Below are 21,058 nucleotides of genomic sequence, written 5' to 3'. Positions count from 1 at the left end.
TTTCCTCTTATTAATGTGGTACTGGTTGTCTGCCAGGACACAGGTACTGCTGGGGGTGCTTGTGAGGAAGACTTTATTTATAGCGCCCAGGCAGCAGCTGTCCTAAAATATTGTCTGATTTCAATCTCAAAGGAAAATGCTTGAGGACCAAGGTGCAGGACAAAGTGGTGCAAGGGCCACAGATATCCAGGTTTCACTGAACGTAAACATGGTATCTCCTTCTGTGCAGTGCATTTGAAGCTACTGTTATTATCCAAGTAGCTTTCGAGTTCAGATGAGAGAAAGCAATAACTGTAGAAGTATGGGTAGTTGGGATTTATGCAAATATCAGAATTACAAGAGCCAATCATTAAAATATCAGACTTACAAGAGCCATATATATATATATGGGGGTTCATAAAATGGTGGTGGTAATTACCTCTGTCAGTTTACTTAACTCCAATCAAACAGGCAGCTGTGTCTAGTGGAAGGTTCATTTAACCAAAAGATTGAGTTTGTTTTATTGGTATCAACTGCACCATGATGGAAAACCGTACCACTCGTATAGATCTGGCTGATTATGAGTATGAAATGCATTGTCCTAGATACAATGTGGTATTGTCTGTAGTGTTTGTGACAGACGAGAGACTGACAGCTCCATAACTAAATCCACCTAAGTCACTGCAGCTGAAGGGAGCACAGTTACTGGTGCTGTTTCAAAGGAAAGATATTGTCTGTTATGCAGTAGGTTTTTTTTTTTATCCTTTTCTTAAGATTATTTATTTGTTTTCCTTGTCATTGACTTACATTTAATACACAGCTCTTATAAGTTATTATTGTAATGTTGTCCCAGATCTGCTGAATGTTGTTGCACATCTGAGAGCAGACAGTGTAAGGGCAGTTGAAATGAAGGTTGTTTAAATCAAGGGTGTCCGCAGTTGCTGTTCTTCTATGGCTTTTGATGTCTAGCCCAAAGCTACTGCCAGGTCCCCATGTCTGTCACATTTTTTATTTGGGTTAACACAGAACCAGTACAATGGACAGTCACAGCAGATGATTGGAGCCAGGAATGCAAAGGTTTCATACTTTTTTTTTTTCAGCTCTGATGTCCTGTGGCCAGAGATTCACTTCCACTAAAAAAATTACAAACCATCGTACTACTAGTATATAATAAACTATAACAAGTATGGAAATATAGTTGATTGGGTTTCTTGAAAAACAACGTCGTAAGGAGACATTGATTTTATCATTATAAATTGTAATTAGTATAATAAGACGAGAATGACTCATGAGTGGACTTAAAGTGCATTGCATTTATTGATTCCAAAGATTACATGCATAAAGAACACACTGACATTTGACATGCAGTGTACCCATAACAGCAGTTAAATAACTGGCCAGGTTACCTGTCCTACTGGGAGTCGTATGTGCATAACCTCTTCGGTAGTCGGAGAGGGAATGGAAGTCGTTCAGTAGCATGTCTCAAAAAAGCGTTTCTAAGCTCCCAGTATTTATACCAAGCTATAACAAAGCCCACATACCAAAAAAGCTTGCTCGTTTAGTCCGGTAACCCCCTTACGTCTTGCAACCTTTGTACATTTCTTTATATGTGTAAACCACAAATGTATTCCTTGGTACTTTTTCAACTCCAAACCTTGCATAAGCAGTTTCCTGTTATGTCGCAATACAGACATTTTAGCACAGGCAGTGTTTTTCCACTTTCAAGTCAGTGAACTCCAGTATTCAGTTCCTTACTGCACATTATTATTTTTCTACACCATAAGTCAGATGCTATAATGCCATATAGGAGATGCTGGTGTTTTGACAGCTCCCTGTCGTTTGATTTGAGTTCTGGGTTAATTTTTGTGGGTTTGGAGGAAAAGTTTCCTGAGATTCTCGTTTTGAAGTTTGGTAGTCATCACTGTGAATTAGCAGCTAAATAGCTGTTGTGCTTGCTTTCAACAAATGAGTCCAGGAAACTACGCACTGTGCTGTCAGATGTTATGTTTAGAGAAAGCAGACACCAATCATTTCTAGAACTACCAAGCATGTTACAAAAACAAGAGTGGTTTTTAAAAACAAACAGGTTGGATAGACTTCATTAATTTAAAAAAGCCTTTAAAAAAATAATGTAACTGAGAAAAATGAAGTCTTGTGTATTTATCATCAATGCTTCAAGACCCAAGGACTATCTGGGATTATGGAGATCAGATGGCTGGAAATATCCTGTAATCATTTCTGATGGCTAGCGTTTTATGTAAATTTCAGCATGGGTGGGGTAGAAATCCCAATAAACAAACAGGAGTTCAGATAGTTGAAGCTAGGTCCTACTCTAGTTAAAAAGTCACTTGAACATGAAATAAATAATTTTTTAAGCTTGGTGCCCCTGTCAAGAATAATTAAAAAAAAAAAAACTGTTATAATTAGGTACAATAAAGTATTGGTAACTGTATTTTTTTATATTTTTAACTATTATAATGGAAGTTGCTTTGCTGTTTCTGGTCTGCTTTGCATTCCCCTCTGCATGCAGTGGGTTCTAAAAAGGCTGTTTAGGTGATTGCTTTAACCTCTTCACCTACTTCTTGGACAGATCCAACCTGCAAGCTTTTAACATACCAAAATAGTTTAACTCAGGAATAACTACAGGCCCCATATTCTTAGCAATGTTTTGCTCGCTTGCCCTTATCTCTGTTTTCTAATTTCTTCCTCAATCCTGTTGAATGCAGTTTATTTCTTTTATTTTTTTTTCTTTTTTTTCTTTTCTTTGTTTTCGTTCCCTCTACCATATGTCACTGTCACTTTTTTCTTTCACTTCCGTAGCTTGTTTTCTGTTAGTCTGCTTTTTACCCATTTTCAATTACAGTGTAATCTTTTTCTACAGAGTGTTATATATTAAGCCCCGTTTCAGTATTTGTTAAATGTCTACTTTAGATTCCTTTTCATTTATGCAGGCTCTCTGATGAATGCACTTTTAAGCCCTGTGCTATTAAAGCCCTGTGATGAACAACATATCTGTTTTCAATTGAGTTTCAAGGAATCAAGTAAAAACTGCTACAGTTTTGATCATTTAAAAGTAATAATGTATATGTGAATTTTAACATGTTTAGAAATTAAAACAATACAATAGTAAGGTGAATTATAATCACAAATACAAGTGTGAATAGAAACTTTTTTGAAGCCCTGTTTGGTCTGAGTATTGCAGGATATAGATGCTGTAATAATGGCTTATTTATTTTAAACATAGTCTACTCCCACAAACATTGTTTTTTAAAGGAATTAATAATTAATAGGTTAAATATACTCAGAAACACACTGACTTACAGTTTGGCTTGTGGGCTGAGAAGTGTTTCTCAAAAATCAAATCTTCCTTTTAGAATCTAGGATCAATGTATGAGACTATAGAATCTCTTAGATGTCTTCAGTGTGCCAAAGACATGTTAAATGTATTCTTTGGTGTCTACTTGTTGGGATTCAAACAAAGTAGATTCTGTATGTGTCATTCATACAAATTATACATATCTTTTACCTTAAAGTATAAATTCAATGATCTATTTTTGTTGCTTTCTGAAATTTCTCACAAATGAAATTCAATGACTAATACAGTTTCTCCAACAGGAGTATTTTGCTAAGCAAAACTAGGAGCCTTCTGTTACATTAGAAGTCTGCATTATGTATCAATTTTTATATATTTATACCCCAAGCGCGGGTATATCTAGAGTGGGATACATCTTTGTTATTCCACTTCAGCAAACCAATACATTTATCTGAGCACCACATTCCTGCAATACTCAAACCAAATGGGGCTTCAGTAAAGTTTCTTATTCACACTTGAATTTGTGATAAGCCACTTTACTGTTGTATTGTTTTTATTTCAGACTTCTAACTTGTGCAGCTTGATCATTGTGATTATCGTTCTAAACACATTCAAATTCTCATATATGTTATTGCTTTTAAATTATTAAAATGACATTTTTTACCTGATGCCTTTACACACAACCAAGCACAAAATCTGTACATGTTTGAGATTAACAAGGCGGATTTTGTTTTTTGTATTCCAAAAATACTTTTTTAAATCCCTAAACAATTTAGCATGTACTTTCTTTAAAGTGAAGTTTGCAACATTGGCGTATTTTTCTGTTGGAAGTTTTCTGAGGTGGTTTTAACAGTTATGACAATTTAGGTGTCCCAAGCCTGAATGAACAATAACTTGAAAATTGTGTATTTTATTAACATGTGTGCTACTTCTAAATATAACATTAGTGCTTTTTCAACTGGTATCATGAAAAAGTAGATCACTGCAAACTATGTTTACTCTATGTACATGTAAAATATGGATAAAGCCCTAGATTATTATACAGTATACGCTATTACTTGTATGGGATCTTCCACTCTCCATAAAACTTCACAAGGAAGGTACACCCTGCAGCTTATATTTCACAACTGACTGATAATGCTGACCAATAATAATTTTACTTAAAACTGAATAATTGCCAATATATAAAAAATATTTTGCCATGGGCCAAGAAAAAAAAGAAAGTTTAGCCGACATGTGAATTTTGATTTGTACCTACTGCAATAAAGAAGTAAAACATGAACTTGAACTTTTTAGTTTTTTTCTGGTTCATTTTTTCTAATTTTATGGTCAGGGACACAGAATATGGACTGCCTAAAGCTTGTAGTAATTTGTAGTAATCCACTGTAGTCCCAGTTGCCTGGCTTTTATTGAATTGAGATTTATTGAATCTTGCTCTGATGATACAGTCCACATAACGAGAGGAATTTGTAAACAGAAACCTGAGCTCCTAAAACTATCAGTGGTGAAAGTAACTGCTCTAATTATGGATGCCGACGACACTTCAGTAAGCAGACGTCGATCGATGTGTACATTTGATATCTGGGTCTAGTATAGTGGCCAATGCTGTTTGTGTAACTGAACTTTTGACCTTTCATGCCTGTAACCTTTTTTTGTCAAAATCTCTTTGTCTGCAGCCCCCATTGGTCAATCTAACACATAACAATGCAAAAAACAACTGCTTGGCAAAAGATTGGCATGGCCCATTTACTTGTGCTTTGACAGCTGGCCTCAAATCTAAAGCCAGATGGAGACACAAGAAGAATGTACAACTTCTTTTGTTAATGTTATATAGACTGCTTAATGCCACATTGTGATATACTTTACTGGATTGTTTGGGAATGGGAACAGTCTGGTATTCAAATTATTAATGTACATGTATGTATCTTTCCATACATGAAAACTCATTCTAGTTTTTTTTCTTAATCCTGACACCCTGTTTTTAAAAAGATATTTTCAGCAAACATAATTACCATGCAAAGTGTAAGAACCCATGGCAATGTGAAAAGATGCTGATTTTAGAAAGTTACACTTAAATTGATTCCAGTGTGCTCAATGCTGTCCATGTTGTTTCTGCCCATCTTTTAGAATTGACATATGTATTGGGGCCTGGAAATTCTGCATTCCTAATTTATAACAGAGAGTCATTTGACTTTTATGTTCAGTGCCTCTAGTATTGCTGCTGATATTTACTCCATGTCATGCCATTTAACTGCCTTATTGTCCATCTAGGTTTCCACATTACATTCCTTCATTTATTCCTGCTGACAGATTTAATAATTTCCATCCCCTTGTCACTCCCCTGTCAAATTGAAATTGATTGGATTAAGTTTCTCATTGTACATGCAGATTCATGTCATCTCCAATCTGCTGTCCACATGCATGTCCCTGTTAGTATGAATTTCCAATCACAAGGCGCTGAGAGGAAACATTATACTGACTTGATAGTATTATTGCAAAAACTGTTCTCTAGCACAGCGGTGTGTTTGGATGGCAGTGCTGAAACTAAATCTGTCTGCATCATACGCAGAGTCCCTCCAGACACAAGCACCAAATGCATTATTTAGTTCTTAAAGCCACCGTAAATATTTTTTTTTCTGAATCAAATACAGAGCACTGTTCAGACAAATGCAGTAGTAGTATAGTATGCATTGACATGGAATTATATTGTACAGCATTACTACTGTGCCAAGCATTTTTAGTATTAAAATCAAATAATATAAAAAGAATAGAAGCTGATACCTGTTGACAAATGTGTAGTCAATGTTAAACTTGAATAATGAAATAAATGACTCTCTGGACTCCCCATGTATAATGAAAAACAAAATCACACTGGATATGTAAACCAGGAATGACAGATGCTTAATAGTTAGTCAATTGAATAAACAGGTTTGCCCAACACTTTTATCATCAGTGTTCAACTTGTGATGAGGGTCTAGAGCATCTGACTCATACTCTTGTGTTTAGTATCCTTCTGGTCAGCCTCAGCAGAGTATGAAGCAAGTGCAAATAAAGTGGACAACTGGAAGAGTTTTCAGGACCTTGGTCAGCGACCAGCGGAGCTGTGTTCAACACAGTCCCAGACACATCTGACTCGTTAATATAAGGACTAAATTAGGTGATTTGTTACCGAATGCACTGCCTCCAATAATCCACATACGGTAACAGAAACCATGTCTGATATCTGACATTTATAGTTATTTATTTCAATTAATTGTTATGTTTCAAATGTCCAGCAGGTGGCATTGGGGTATATACATAAGGCTAAGGAGGTTTTTTGGTCTCATGGCTAGAGGGAAGCTCTGTTGTGATGTCCTGTCAGGGTAACCAGTGAAATCCAACACTGTGTTTCTAAAAGCGAATATAATTGAATTTCAGAAGATAATTAAAGTCATAAATCACCCAGAAATACATAGATAAAAAAAACAGTGATAACGTCAGTCATGGATTTCCAATTTGGCATTGCATTTTTCTGCATAAGCAATACAATATCCAAAGCTGCTATGTTCGTCATTATTTCACTAAGTGACTATAGCATTGTTATCATTCCTGTGTTGTGGTAAATTGCTGTTAAAAAACACTAGAAGGTAATTGGCTAACCAGCCCTTCTTTTATTATTGGATTATTAAAGAGCAACTTGGTCTAGGTATAAAATATCACAGTTATCTTAACTTGGACATTCTTCTGCTGTTTAGATTCACTTTGGATTTCATTTTCTGTTTGTCATCCCATCCTGGTGACTTTTTTTAAAACTGAGAAGTTTCCAGTATGAGTTGAAAACTGAGCAGTCAGTGTATTTTTTTTCTCTTCTAACTCACAGGTATGTACATGTCTCACACACACAAATATAAAAGGAATAAAAGGACAACCCATAAAGATAAAACATGGATCAATATACAATGCTATATTAGATCAATATTTACAAGAGAACAAAACAAAAAGTATTCCGATAACCATGTGATGCTTCACAGAGACCCATGAGCAACAGGAAGAACATTACATAACCTTAAGGCTGTGCCAGAATAGAAAAGAAAGAAAATGACAACACAAGACGGTAAGGCACCCTTGAGCCCAGCCTCAAACCTATGTATTATTATTATTATTATTATTATTATTATTATTATTATTATTATTATTTATTTCTTAGCAGACGCCCTTAGCCAGGGCAACTTACAATTGTTACAAGATATCATATTATACATTATATCACATTATTTTACATACAATTACCCATTTATACAGTTGGGTTTTTACTGGAGCAATCTTAAGTAAAGTACCTTGCTCAAGGGTACAACAGCAGTGTCCCCCACTGGGGATTGAACCCACAACTCTCCGGTCAAGAGTCCAGAGCCCAAACCACTACTCCACACTGCAAGAGTGTGGAGCACACCAGGTAGGCGGGCATGTAGGCGGGCACACCATAATACCGGAAGAAGATTAAAAAACAAAACAAAAAAAACCCCACATTGCTAGTATCAAAGGAAATGGCTTCTGTTTGCAAATTTAAACCAGAGCCTCTGTGGCAAAATAGGCAGTGTATTGAGGCAACTGCATTAATCCAGTCAGCCCTGCAGAGCCCTGGCATCCTCTGGTATTTAGATAATACCCAGAGGAAATAACAGATCACTGACCTTTTAGTTTCTCACTACTTAGGTGTTTTTTGACGGAGTGGAGGTCGGGAGAGCATTCAGATTAGTCTTCTGGAGTTCCCTTTTATTTGAAGCAATATTGGAGAGAAGACCTTTTTTGCTTTAGGATAAACCTAGATTACCAGGGCTGTGAGTTCCCAGTGGATGATTTCTATCACATATTACGTTCTAAACGGGTCATCTTTGCTTGGGGGTCCCAGTGGCTTGCTCTTGAAGGAGTTGAATTGCATTACCTTTGGGTTAGATAACACTGTCTGTATCCTGTCTCTTCCTTGCTCTGCGATACTTGTCTGCTCCCCTGCCCTCTTACTTTTGGGTGATACGGGTAAAATGGTCAAGCCATTAGGGCTAGCCCCATGTGTCTCCCATGTTTTGAATATTTTCAGAGTTTCTCAGTGGAGAAATCAAATAGATTCACATGACTGGGCTTTTCTGGGATATGCTTGAGAGGGCCTATGGCCTGTTTTACAAGTGATGTGTCATAACTAAGGGACTAATGCATTTTTTGTGTGTAATGGATCGCACACAGGTATTACAGCAGCCATTTTTTATTTATTTATTTTTTTACAGTAACTGTATTAGCTTGAATTTTAAAAGGACTATTAGGTTTGAATTACTGTATTTTAATGCATTTGTGCTTGCCTGTGTTTCTTGATGTGTATAATAGTCTGCTGCTGTTGATTCTATTGGCTTAATATTACCTCTAGTAATACCTACACAGTCAGTTGCTTCTTTTATTAAAGCAATATGGACCCATATGAACTGTCTGTCCATCTTCTCCAAACTTTTATCATCATCAAATTCACTCTTTAGGCAAAAATAATGCAGTGCTTTGCCATTATGTTAGAAAAAGCATGAGTTGTTTTCCGACAGATATATTTATTGTGGTTGGTGCCGCATGCCATTTTGTCATGCAAGGCAAATAGGCAGTTGAAACATTAAGATTTCACCTGTTCCAAATGAGATGTTTTGTGCAGCTTTTTCTAAAATTAAATTTCCAATGTGGCATGACTAACTGCCCTGTCAGTACTGATGTCAGTCACTTAGAATGTCTTCTGGCCCCTGTCTCTTAAGAAATCATTAAGCATGGGGTTTATATCTTTTCAGAACCTGTTAGGTCAACCTCAATGAGCATGTTTCAAAAGAAATAGACAGGCTTTCTTGGCATCCTATGATGGGTAACAGAACTGTGAAATCAGAAAGTATTAGTATTCAGTATCAGTCCATCAGAATGAATTGTCCTATTTAAATATTCCAGTCAAGTTGAATTGAAGATGGTTTTGAATACAGGCGTTGGATGAAAAAGTTTGTCTAATTTGACTCTGTTTTGTAATTTTTGTTTCTTATAACGGCATAAGAAAAGAAAATCTGGCCGGTAGATACTTGTTACCTGCTTCAGTTTTCCAAAGCATTTTATTTGTGGTGCCTGCATGCTTAAGAGTGGGAATGTATCTACCTGTTGCCAGAAATGTATTAACTAACTCTGTAGTAATATAACAACTATGTTATTAATTAATATAAATATTTTAGTCTACTGAACATAGTACATTTGCTAATACAATTACAAGTGAATACTTCTCACTTAACTTGGGCAAATGTATGACACAGGTAAAATGCGTTGCATTTTAATCAATATAGCTACATGGCTTATCCAAAATCAATGGAGTACTGCAACATGGGTCATTCATAATTAGACCTTAACATTATTAGGCAGTGTCATTTGTCTCTTAACAGCATAAATGTGTGTCAATAAATGCACCCACTGCCTTGCATTATATTCATGATGAGAGGAATGTATATTAAAAAGTAATAAAGTATTGCATCTGTTGTGTTATATTTCATTATCCCTGTGGATCTGATTACTAGCTCGTATAGATGGTTATTGCTTTTGGCCTTTTAGGTGTACCGATTTTCTGCAACACATTGTACTGTATTTCATTTTTCTTTTCAGACATTAGAACAATCTGCTGAGCACCTCCTGGGTTTCTCTGCTCAGGGTCTACATCAGCTAAGAGACACTGGTTAGGTATACACTGTACTGTTCTTGCCGCTTGGGTCTTTTATGATCAAGGTTTGGCTTAAGTACTTGCTTAATCTGTTTAACAGTCCTTTAGTGGCATGGGTGAGGTGATAAAAACTAATAATGCAGGAAGACACGCGGCAGTTAAATATGACTAGGCGCAGTGTAGGACGCTGAGCCTTTATTCTCACAAAATCACTATGGTTCAATTAAATCCTGTTATCTGTGTCACTGAATATAATAAGTTGGAAGCAGTGCCCCTCTGGGGGGGGGGGGGTAACTGCTCAGTAGAAGGCTGTCCTTTTGAGCACCCTTTTCTACTCAATCCAGTAGTGCTCCATTGGGTTTTTAACTGGAGATAGTCTGGGACATAGACCATTTCTACCCCTGGGTTAAAACATTGGATCAAAATTCAACATTAGCATTCAGCTTTGCTATACAGGAGGAATATTATTGAAATTATTGGAGGGTGTCAATATTCTGACTAACCCGCACTGTACACTGTATGCATTGTCCTTCGATTTACTTGTTGAACAGGAGTCTGTACTTTTGCTATTTTAAACTTTGTATATAAAGCTATACCAAGAAGGGTTTGGATTTGAAGATTGAAAGGATTTTGTTGCAAAATACAATAGATTATAAAGGATGAGTTTTAATATCATTTTAATGTAAAGGGTTTTCTTTTAAACCCAGTGTCCATACTGTATGCAACTGTATACTCCACGGATCCACCTGCTTAGCAGGAGAAAATCCATACAAAGCTGGTGTGATCATTACATTCAGGCTATTCAGGATATGGCACATGACAAGGGATTTAAAAAAAAAAATAATACCAGTACATTCTGCATAAACTAAAAATTATTATTTGATAACAAACGTAGATTCACCAAAAAGAGCCTTTGATGCACAGCTGCTTTCACACCTTCTGGTCTCTGTGACATAAGCAACAAGCAATTACAGTGCCTATAGCATTAAAAGTTTAAGCACCAATGTAATTTCATATATATAACAAAGTAAATGACATGTAATACTGAAGTCCTTAGTTGTACTGGTTGAAAGTCAACAACATTATATTACCTGTTCGTATGAATAAAAAAACAGTTCATTTTAACAGCGTGATTATTTTTAATACATGGGACAGTTTATCCTTAAACTCTTAGGCTTTAAAATGCAATAACACATTGTACTGTAGGGATGTTAAGATAGTCTTAATGCTCAGGCCACTGAAGTACAGTAAATCCAGCTTGTTTTTTTATGCCAGGATGAACAAGCTTCGTTTCTTATACAATGTGAAAACAGAACATGCTTAAGGAAGATCATTTAGCAAGTTGCATCATAAGTGTCTCACTGCAGGGAGGGATTATTCTCAAGCAAACAGGCTGCTGCTACCAGGAGCAACCTTGGGCAGTGCAGTAACCTTTGAGATATTGAACTCATTTCTAAACCAATTATTATTTTCTTAAGTAACAATAATAATGACACTAGTCTCTTCTACCAAACTCAATGCGATTGTTTAATATTACCATGTGTCTTTGCTCCCTCTATCTCTCCTAACAAAAGCATGGATGTAGAGGTTTTGCTGTTTCCTAATTTTACCACTAGGTGGATTGGATGTGAACTGGGAGCAGACTTGACTGACTTAAGTACTGCAGAACAACTTATACAACAGTCAGTCAAGTTCCACTCTAGAACATCTGCAGTCTTTTTTTTTATTTTATTGAACACCGTTTCATATTTATTGACTTCAAGATATGTATTTGCTAAAGAAAATAATCCTTATTCACACCTTTTCAAGAAACAAATCTGATGTCTTCAGCTATGACATCTCCAAGATTATTATGCATCATATTGCGTATCACAACAGTGATGCACTCCCTCTACTGGGGAATGGTTAGAAGGTCCTTCATTCATTTAAAGCCAATAGAGGTCCTGATTTGAAATTAGTGATTTAAGGATTAACAACTATTGTTCAAAAGCAGCATTAAAAAGGCATTTTAATAGTCATTTTTACACAAGCAGTAACAAACATCTTTTTTTTATTCGTAAGAACATATAATTATGCACTAATATTATTAGTAGTTGCTAAACCAGCACTTTTTTCTGTATAAAGATTGTTTTTATGATATTATAATGTACATCAAACCTGTAAATAAATATCTCTAGCCAACAGCGTTAAAATGAAAGTCCTTATCAGGCAATTATCCAATAATGTTGAGACAAGTTATGTTATGTGGTTTCATGTGTAATTTGTTTTAGATTTTGCCTGCTTAGGAAGGTTTAGAATTCAATTCACAAAGCCTGAATAGTTCCATATTATTAATCTAATGTTACTGATCCAGATACTGCTAAATGTATATGACATGTTGCAACATATTACTTATCTGATCTGGGAGGATACATGTTGAATGAGGCCAAGTCTGTGCAACAATTGGCTTTCCTCCTTTTTGCTTTGTAAAGTTATTTGTTTGTTTGTTTTTTGCTCAAAGATTCAGATGACCAGCACTGTAATGCTAACTCCTTCCTTGAGGTGTTTTAGAGGAGAAATTTCCTTCAAGAACAGCTTGTTATGTGTAATAATTAGATTGTCTCAAAAACCAGGAAAGCCTGGATCAGTATGACTTTCACCAAAATAATAATGCTGGCCTTAATGAAAGAAATGCATTTTAATTAAGCCTGTGCTTCCAACAGTTAAGACATCCAAATGCTAATGTAAAAGGGTAGTTTGGAGACCCTAGCCATGGTTAAGTAGCAGTGAAAAACAAGACAATAAACAAGGTCAAAAAAAAAATTACAGGATGTATAGGTTTTGTTCCTACGGTATATGACATTTATTTTTTAAATAATTGTGCTGTGCATATGTTTTCTGAGCTTTGGTGCTATACTACATTAAAAAGTCAAGGAAATACAAGAGTCAACATTCAACTTATTTTCAAAACTGACGTTGACTGTTAAATACAGCCCTTTATGCTGTAGTCTTGGTTTTCCTCAAGACAAAGATGAAAAGTAGAGTGAACCCTGAAACTAACTGGTCATCAAAGACACTGAACATTTATGACTGCTAAAGTATTCTTTTTTTTTTTTCACCTGAATTGTGACACAGTTTATGCCCGATCTTGCTACAAACAACATGAATCAGTGAGGACATGATGGCAATGCACCTGGTAAAGGGAGCCTGGGTTTCAGAGCAGGCATCTCGTTTCTGAACAGAGCTTGAATGGCCCATTAGGGCATCAAGCCCAGAGGCTACTTCAGTAAGGTGCAACATGAGAACATAAAAATGAATCTAAAACAGATGTTTGCTTTATTGGCTTTGTGTTCACATTACAGGCTTTTATCTGAGACTGTCCTGGTAATGAAAGGCAGTCTGTAGCAGCCAATAATAATCAAATTGGAAATAGGCTTGATATTGTTAGATGTCTGCGGGGGTCTAGAGGGGTCAAACATTTTCCAACCTCACTGATTTAAATTGGTACACTCTCTCTCCCTTAGCCCTATGGAACCTGCTATACGCACTTGAATAATTGGCTATCTAATTTTAGTTCTAATAACCTCTTTGTTTTGTTTCAGATCAGAGTTGATGGGCCTTCCCAGGGTACCCTGCAGTACGAGACCGTTCAAGTGGTGGAAAATGGTCCAATTTTGCGAGATATGGCCTTTTCATCCGATCAGCAGTACCTGTATATCATGTCTGAAAAGCAGGTGAGTCATTTGCTAGTTAGTGATCATCATACGAGTGATTTCGTTTTTTTGGTGGCTCTGATGGATGTACTGTAAGTAACCCGGCCATTAGAGTGGGCTAAATCACTCACTTGAATTGCAGAAGCAGTGGGGTTTTGTTCTAAAAAATATATATATATAATAATTTGGAGCATAAGCCCACAGTAATGGGAAATAAGAAGTGGCATTAATTTGCTTCTGAAAATGTATGTGCATTGCCATGCCGGGAAGAGATTACTCTATCACAGATTTGTTTATGTACCTACCAACTATCAGTGACTACCATAGTTGCCCTTAGATTTGAAAGCTGTTAATTGGACACAGCCCAGATTAAGGGGACAGGAAGTTAAATGTGTTGCTGAGCCCTAACACTGAGGGACTTGGGGTGAGACAACAGATAATTATATATTGGAAATAGATTGGATGACATTGTATGTCATATTTAGCGCTCCACATATTTTGGTTTTTAACTTAAAAAAATCCTGGGAATTTTTAAAAGTTTTTTACAAATATTAAAATAGGGTTAAAATCGGTAAAAAATAGTTTTAAATTGAAACGTCGGTACAAATCAGGAAAAAAAAAAAATCTTGGTATACACACTTTACATGTGTAATATGATACGTAGCAGCTTCTGGTTTCTGATTAAGTTTAATGTCCCTGGCATGTGTGATCTGGTAGAATCTGTGCAAGTCGAGGCCACATTTTCCCAAGTTAGATGGTACTTTGTGAACGTTTGGGCAATCTCTGTGCTGACGGAAATCATATCTACAGAAGGCATGAACATGACATCAGCACAAAACAAGCCAGGTTTAATCACATTGAAATCATAAAAAGAAAAGAATTGACAGAACTAGACAGTCCAAGCCATCAGGAGACGCGTCAAAAATCACACTGGACAATTCTATCAATGCATTCCATAAGCTTACCAACTAAAGCATCATAATTTTCTGTCAAATATTTACGATTAAGATTGTTGCGTTTAGGCAGTGTTTTAGCTGATGGACAGTACTGTCGCATGAAGTCACCAATACACACATCTCTGCAATAAACAGCGGCTGTCCAGCAAAGCACAGCACAGACAAACTTGTTAACACAGTCATTTATTAAAGCATGTGTAAAAGCCGCAGAATTTAATTGCTTGTTTCTCAGTTCACTTTTCTTGTTTTAGTTTAACGTGTCGCTTACTTTTAGTATGTTCGTTTATTCTGTCAGCACGAACATGCACCTCAATGCAGCAGTATTTACAACACAATGTATCCTCCACCTTCTCTGTCTCACTTCTGCTATTTGGCTTTTTGTATACTTCGAAACATTCATTTTCATTTGAATATTCATAAACTGATTTACATTTTCTCCCTATTCCTCACCCACTCAAAATATTGTATTTTCATGTAAGTATTTAAATTAATTTTTTGATCAAGCTAGTTACTATGCCCAGCAATTGCCTCAATAATCAGACTTTGATTGGCCAACAGAATCCGGTGATAATGTGTTTGTGAACAGAGAACCAATGTGCAACATTTTGAAAGTCATTGATCCTCTGACGTCTAAACGTACCTGCTGTATACTAGGGTGCAATGTAAGGCTGCTTATTACAATGTCGGCGTCAAAATAAAACAGCATTTTAATCAAAATATTGTGTATTTCCAAGTAGGGATGCAACAAATCCAGGATTCGGTTTTGGATTCGGCCCAAATGACTTTTTGAGCAGCCACCAGGCATTACAAGCACAAGTTTAACCAGTGTTAAAGGTAGTTCTGTTTTTAAATTCCCATTCCCCCTTTATACTGTATGTGTTAATTTATTCAAATTAATGTTGCCCCCCCCCCCCCATTGGTTGCAGTAATTGTACACAGTTTAATTACAATGGTGCTAAATTGTCTTTTACATCAAAAATATTTTCTCCCTATGAATCAAGTTTAATTAACAGGAGTGTTATTTATGTTGCTAAAATCATAAGATAGTAAAACCCTAGCCCTACCCCAATGGAGTGTGCTGGGCCCTGTGTAGTAGTATTAACACAGTTAATCATCATCAGGAATGTTTTTTATGTTTTCGGGTTTCTAAATTTAAACTTGATAATTTACAAAAGTGAATTAAGCGCCCTGCTCTTCAAGCTCTTGCTGTAATGCTTGAGGATGGTTTCTGTGATGTGCACTTAGGAATTATGGGCCAAAACATTTCCACCTGGAGCATTATCACCTACTACGCAATACTGTAAGTATCTTAGGGAATAATGTTCTGAATTATTTCCTGGTCTCGGTGGTTGCATTTGAGTCTCCCCTCTAACCGTCTCCTTGCCAAGGCCCCCACTTGCTATCTAAAGAATCTTTAGTTCCTCAAGGGGAGACTTGGAAACTGGTGATTATATTCTGAGCCTGGCAGCACTGTAATTCAGGACCTCATTAAGCAGCTGTCTCCTATCATTGTAGTGACAAGCTGGGTACTTCTCTGCCATGTTTTCTGGTCACTTCCAATGCAATATAAACCAAGTCACCTGTGGTGATGCTCAATTTCCACTTTATTGTAGCAAACCGTGCAACCAGAACAAATACCTTAGAAATGCCAGGTTTCCATCAGATGCCTGTCAAGTGTCTGGTTGTCCATCGGTGTAGAAACTAGAGATGTGTTGTGGATAGTCTAGTAGAAATTCAGGGTCACTTATTCCGGCTGAGCAGTCTGGTGGCATTAAGTCTTATTTAGGAGAAAGATTTTGAGACGGCATTTCAAATAGGGCAAGACTTATTCATAAGCAATTTAGTGTTCAAATGCCATTCTGAGCTACCATGAAACAGTGTGCTGGCATTTTTTTTTTTTTTTACATAAGATACTTTAAACTCATTGAATTGCTAAAGCTTCTACCATATGTTTGAATACTGAGTCATATCACTTTCTACTTCTATAGACTCATTTATTTCTATTCCCTGTATTTTCAGGCCACCTGTTCCTCTTAGGCAAACAAGCAACAATGGTAATCTTGAAGTGTGTGTTTTCTGCACATATTATGCCTTATATTTGTTCACACGTGAGAATCTACATACCCAAAGACTTGTTTCTACTGGGGAATTTTGTACTTAAGCAAAAATACGTTATTGTTTACTTGCTATTTTAGTGGTTCAGGACAGTCTCCCAGTTCTAGTACCTCTGATTAAACTAAAGACCTGTCCTGACTCAATCAGTCACAAAACCCAAGGGCATATGCAAGCTGTTTCAGTATCCCTGATGAAAAATGTTGCAGTGTAGATAATAAGCATTAAACACATACGCTAATGTCAATAGGGTCTTGAATAATATTTCAACACAAAGCACTTGATAAATTCCTTTATATGGTGCAGTTAATAAAAACACAGAGGAGTCTCTCAGCAGATATGTTTTTTTTTTTTGTATTCTTAACGTGCATAGTAATTTTCCTCATCTCTGCACAGATCATTTATTTTGTACTCAGACAGTGAATACTAGATAATAACATTCAGCGGGGAATAGGATGACAGTCTTTTACTGAGACATCATTTTTTTATTTATTTATTTTTGCTCCAGAATAGAAAAGACTACAATAGCAAGTTCAACACATTTTGTTTTTGCTTTATTTTTTACGTTATATATTTAATTATTACCTATAAAGCTTGAGTACAAGCTTGCATTTCGACCACAGGGTATTTACAGTCCAGGGTTCACATTTTTGGAGACATTCAAATTTTTTCAGGTGTGGATATTATCTTATACCACTAATTTTCAAAGTATAAGACTATTTTACACATTTTTGGAGAATCTGTGCATGTTACACTCAGGTTATAGTAATCCCGTAGTGTTTTTGCTTGGAAGTATAAAAGAGAAATGTTCAGTCATGTGCCTTATGTATCTGTTTGTATAGCTTGATTTGCATTAGCATCAGATGACAATGTATTGTTTTAACATAATTATTAACCAACACACAGTTCCCTACTAAATTATTTAATTCATTTTTTATTCACCTGAAGTAACCACTAGTTAATTATATATAGAACGCTGTCATAGTTCATAATGAATTCATGTATAATTGATCGATGTATTAAAATGTAATTCCTTACTAGCCGCAATGTAACAATTGTGTTATTACTGTAAATTCAAATACATTGTTAGTAAAGGTAAAATGATTGGTTTTTAATATTTAGCATAGTTTCATGGTATACAAATAAAGCCAGGCCATCTTACTACAAGTTTTACTCTTTATAACTTTTTTAACCAGAATGCAGCTGTCTTTTAAATGTTGTGTTTAACAGCATTTCTTTTTATTATTATTATTATTAAAAAATGTAGTCGTTGCCAATTATTTATTATTATTTTCTCCCAATTTGGAATGGCCAATTATTTTATTATGCTCAGCTCACCGCTACCACCCCTGCGCTGACTCGGGAGGGCGAAGACGAACACACACTGTCCTCCGAAGTGTGTGCCGTCAGCCGACCGCTTTTTTTCACACTGCGGACTCACCATGCAGCCACCCAAGAGCTAGGCAGCTTACAGGCAAACCCGCAGGCGCCTGGCTAGACTACAGGGGTCGCTGGTGCGTGGTGAGCCAAGGACACCCTGGCCGACCTAACCCCCCCCCCCCCCCCCCCCCGGGGCGGCGCTTGGCCAATTGAGCGCCGCCCCCTAGAAGCTCCTGTCCTCGGTCGGCAAAGGAATAGCCTGGACTCGAACTTGCGACGTCCAGACTATAGAGCACATCCTGCACTCCACATGGAGCGCCTTTACTGGATGCGCCACTCGGGAGCCCCGTTTAACAGCATTTCTAACTGTTCGTCTGTGAAATGATGTAAAGCTTACAGACAGATTGTGATGCATCTTCTCACCAGTGAACACAGATACTGGTTCCAGATAAAAATCAGTGTGCACTTCGGGTTGCCATTGTCTCGGCTTATTCAGTTTCTCATGGCTTTTCAGTGAGTGTCCATGTAGTCATCACCATGGTGTACATCTGCCATCCATCGCCTTTTACCACCAACAGCAGTACCGCAATAACTTGAGTATGTTTTTACAAAACAACCTGAAACTTGGTAGAAAGAGATACCATTTTGTGGCAGTTGTTTTTATTTCTAAGTATCTCAAATGTCCTGTCAACATTTAAATTCATTATGTTATGAAGTGTTTTTTTTTTCTAAAATGTCCATTAATTTATAGAGCTCACCAGAGAATATCTGAACTGATCAAATGTTAATAAAATATTAAGCTTTGCTAGAGTGTACCCCTTTATGTTACAGTAGAATAGTGTAGGTGGTTGGATAGGATTGAATCTTATTTCCAGCCATTCCATCCATTTAATGATGTCATCATCATGTATATATGAGTCATTATACACATGTGTACAAGTGTACATGTTCACACTTGTTTTAAGTGGTTCATCATTTCCTTGTTATCAACAATATATTAAACCTCAGAGCATTATGCTGTTATACTGAAATGTTGCATAATTTTTCATTATAAATTCATTGCAACAGATTTTTTTATTGAATGTTCATATTATTCTATCTTGTATAGAAAAAAATGATTTAAAGTCACTTATCTTTATTGCAGCTGGATTGTTTTGCTTTAGCCAGGCGGTGTTTAGCATATTTAAAAAAAAAAAAGACAAAAAAGATAGTTGCCTGACGAAGGATGATGTAGTCCTAATAACGCTATGAATACACCAATGATTAATTTAGTCATTCCAAATTAAAATCATTCTATTTAACCAATAATTGACTTAATTGTTTTATATTCATATGCTTAGAGCTAAATAATGGTATTATGTGTTACCTTCAGCACATCACAAGTGCAGTCCCACAATCCAAAACAAATGTTATTTGAACTTATGCCATCCATGAATCCAGGTGAATTGATGAAAGAAATGGCATATTTTCCAGTATGAACTGGACTGGTGGACATCCAGACAGAGTGATTGCTTGGATATTATAGCCTGCCTCCTTGCAAGCAGCACATGAGAAAACAAGTGGCCTAAATGTTGATGGTACAACCAAGTTCAAAATACATTTAAATTGACAGAAGGAAGTTTCCAGAAAACCAAAAGAACAGCTGAACATGATGGCTGTGTTTCGATTGCAGCTTCCCTGCTGTTCCAGACAACTAAATGCACACGCTCCCAGACCCTTTCCTCATAACAGGCAAACACTTCAAAACAGGCAGCCCTCTGTCTTACTGCCCCCCGTGGCCCATAAACAAGCTGAACCATTTCTATAAGCTTTGCAAAAGCGGGTTGCATGAAACAGACTAGATTAATGGAAGAGGATGAATTTTGGCTCAATAAGTCCCCCTGCAGTTTATGCACAGTTGTAATTTTGTTAGAATTTCCAACTGTTTGTCTGCACATGCTCAAAAACAGGAGATTGCAGCAAGCCATTCAGATGACATCGTACTGGGAACTGATCAGGACAGTGCTGTGAGGTGTGCCTGTTTGCTTCTCTGGGTAGCTGTAGTATGTATTAGAGCCTTTCCACAACACTGATTTTTTTTAACCCTTTGAATAACTCTTAAGATGTATATGTTCATTGATCCTCATTCTGTAGCTATCCATTACGCTTTGTATTTATTTTCATCTTAAGTTATAATATAATTTCAACTGAACTGTCTATTCCAAAACTGGACACTTGGTCGCCCATTATTCCACAGCCGATGCCCTCTAAAGCTAATTACCTCTGCGTCGGACCATTATGCTCAAATGATAACATATTTGCTTTCAATAAATGGTGGTCCATACTTAAAGCTGCCTTAAATACCCTTTTTGGTACTGATTCATCACTGATGTTGGGATTGTTTTTCAGTGATCTCCAACCTTTTCCAAGCTGGTGACTACCTTGTTCTTGACCATTACCAGTACAGAACCAAAAACATACAGCCTCATTTAAAGTAGTTTAGAGATGTTTAGACTGTCATGTACATGTAGAATACAATCCTGCAACAAAACTGTAACAAGCATTTGTTTTAGGCAAAATGCCCACGGTATCATTTTATTATGATCAATATTTCTTAATATTCAGAATAGGTGGATCATTTGGAAATAGAATACAAGGAGGCACAATGCATTTGTTTTTATTTATAGGAACAAACAATTGTGCAGGGTAGCAGGTGAACAGTTTTAATGTGTAGAAATGGGTAAATGCAGTTCCATATGGAGATCTGTATTTTATTTTACCTGGGAACTTCTATTGTAGCTTGCAGGTATAATGTCTGAAAATGTACTTACAAGTTCCTTAAGCCTATTTCTGCTCGGGAAGATGAGTTGTCCACGGAATTACAGACATGCAATCTGGCTCGTATATGGGTTGTGTGGTTTAGGAAGAGTTTAAAGTCTCCTGGGGTAAATTC

At 36.5% G+C, this 21,058-nt stretch overlaps 1 protein-coding gene across 1 annotated transcript in view; it reads left to right on the top strand.

The window, feature by feature from the left end:
* The window catches only part of LOC117415471 (plexin-A4), a 224,419-nt gene that overhangs the window by 86,864 nt on the left and 116,497 nt on the right, over window positions 1-21,058 (top strand). The window contains exon 4 of the mRNA XM_034025896.3: window positions 13,568-13,699. Coding sequence (XP_033881787.1) covers window positions 13,568-13,699 — 132 coding nt within the window. The remainder of the gene's footprint in view (window positions 1-13,567; window positions 13,700-21,058) is intronic.

Source organism: Acipenser ruthenus, chromosome 7, assembly GCF_902713425.1.
Source record: "Acipenser ruthenus chromosome 7, fAciRut3.2 maternal haplotype, whole genome shotgun sequence".
NCBI lineage: Eukaryota > Metazoa > Chordata > Actinopteri > Acipenseriformes > Acipenseridae > Acipenser > Acipenser ruthenus.
This window is presented reverse-complemented; position numbering and strand designations above follow the sequence as displayed.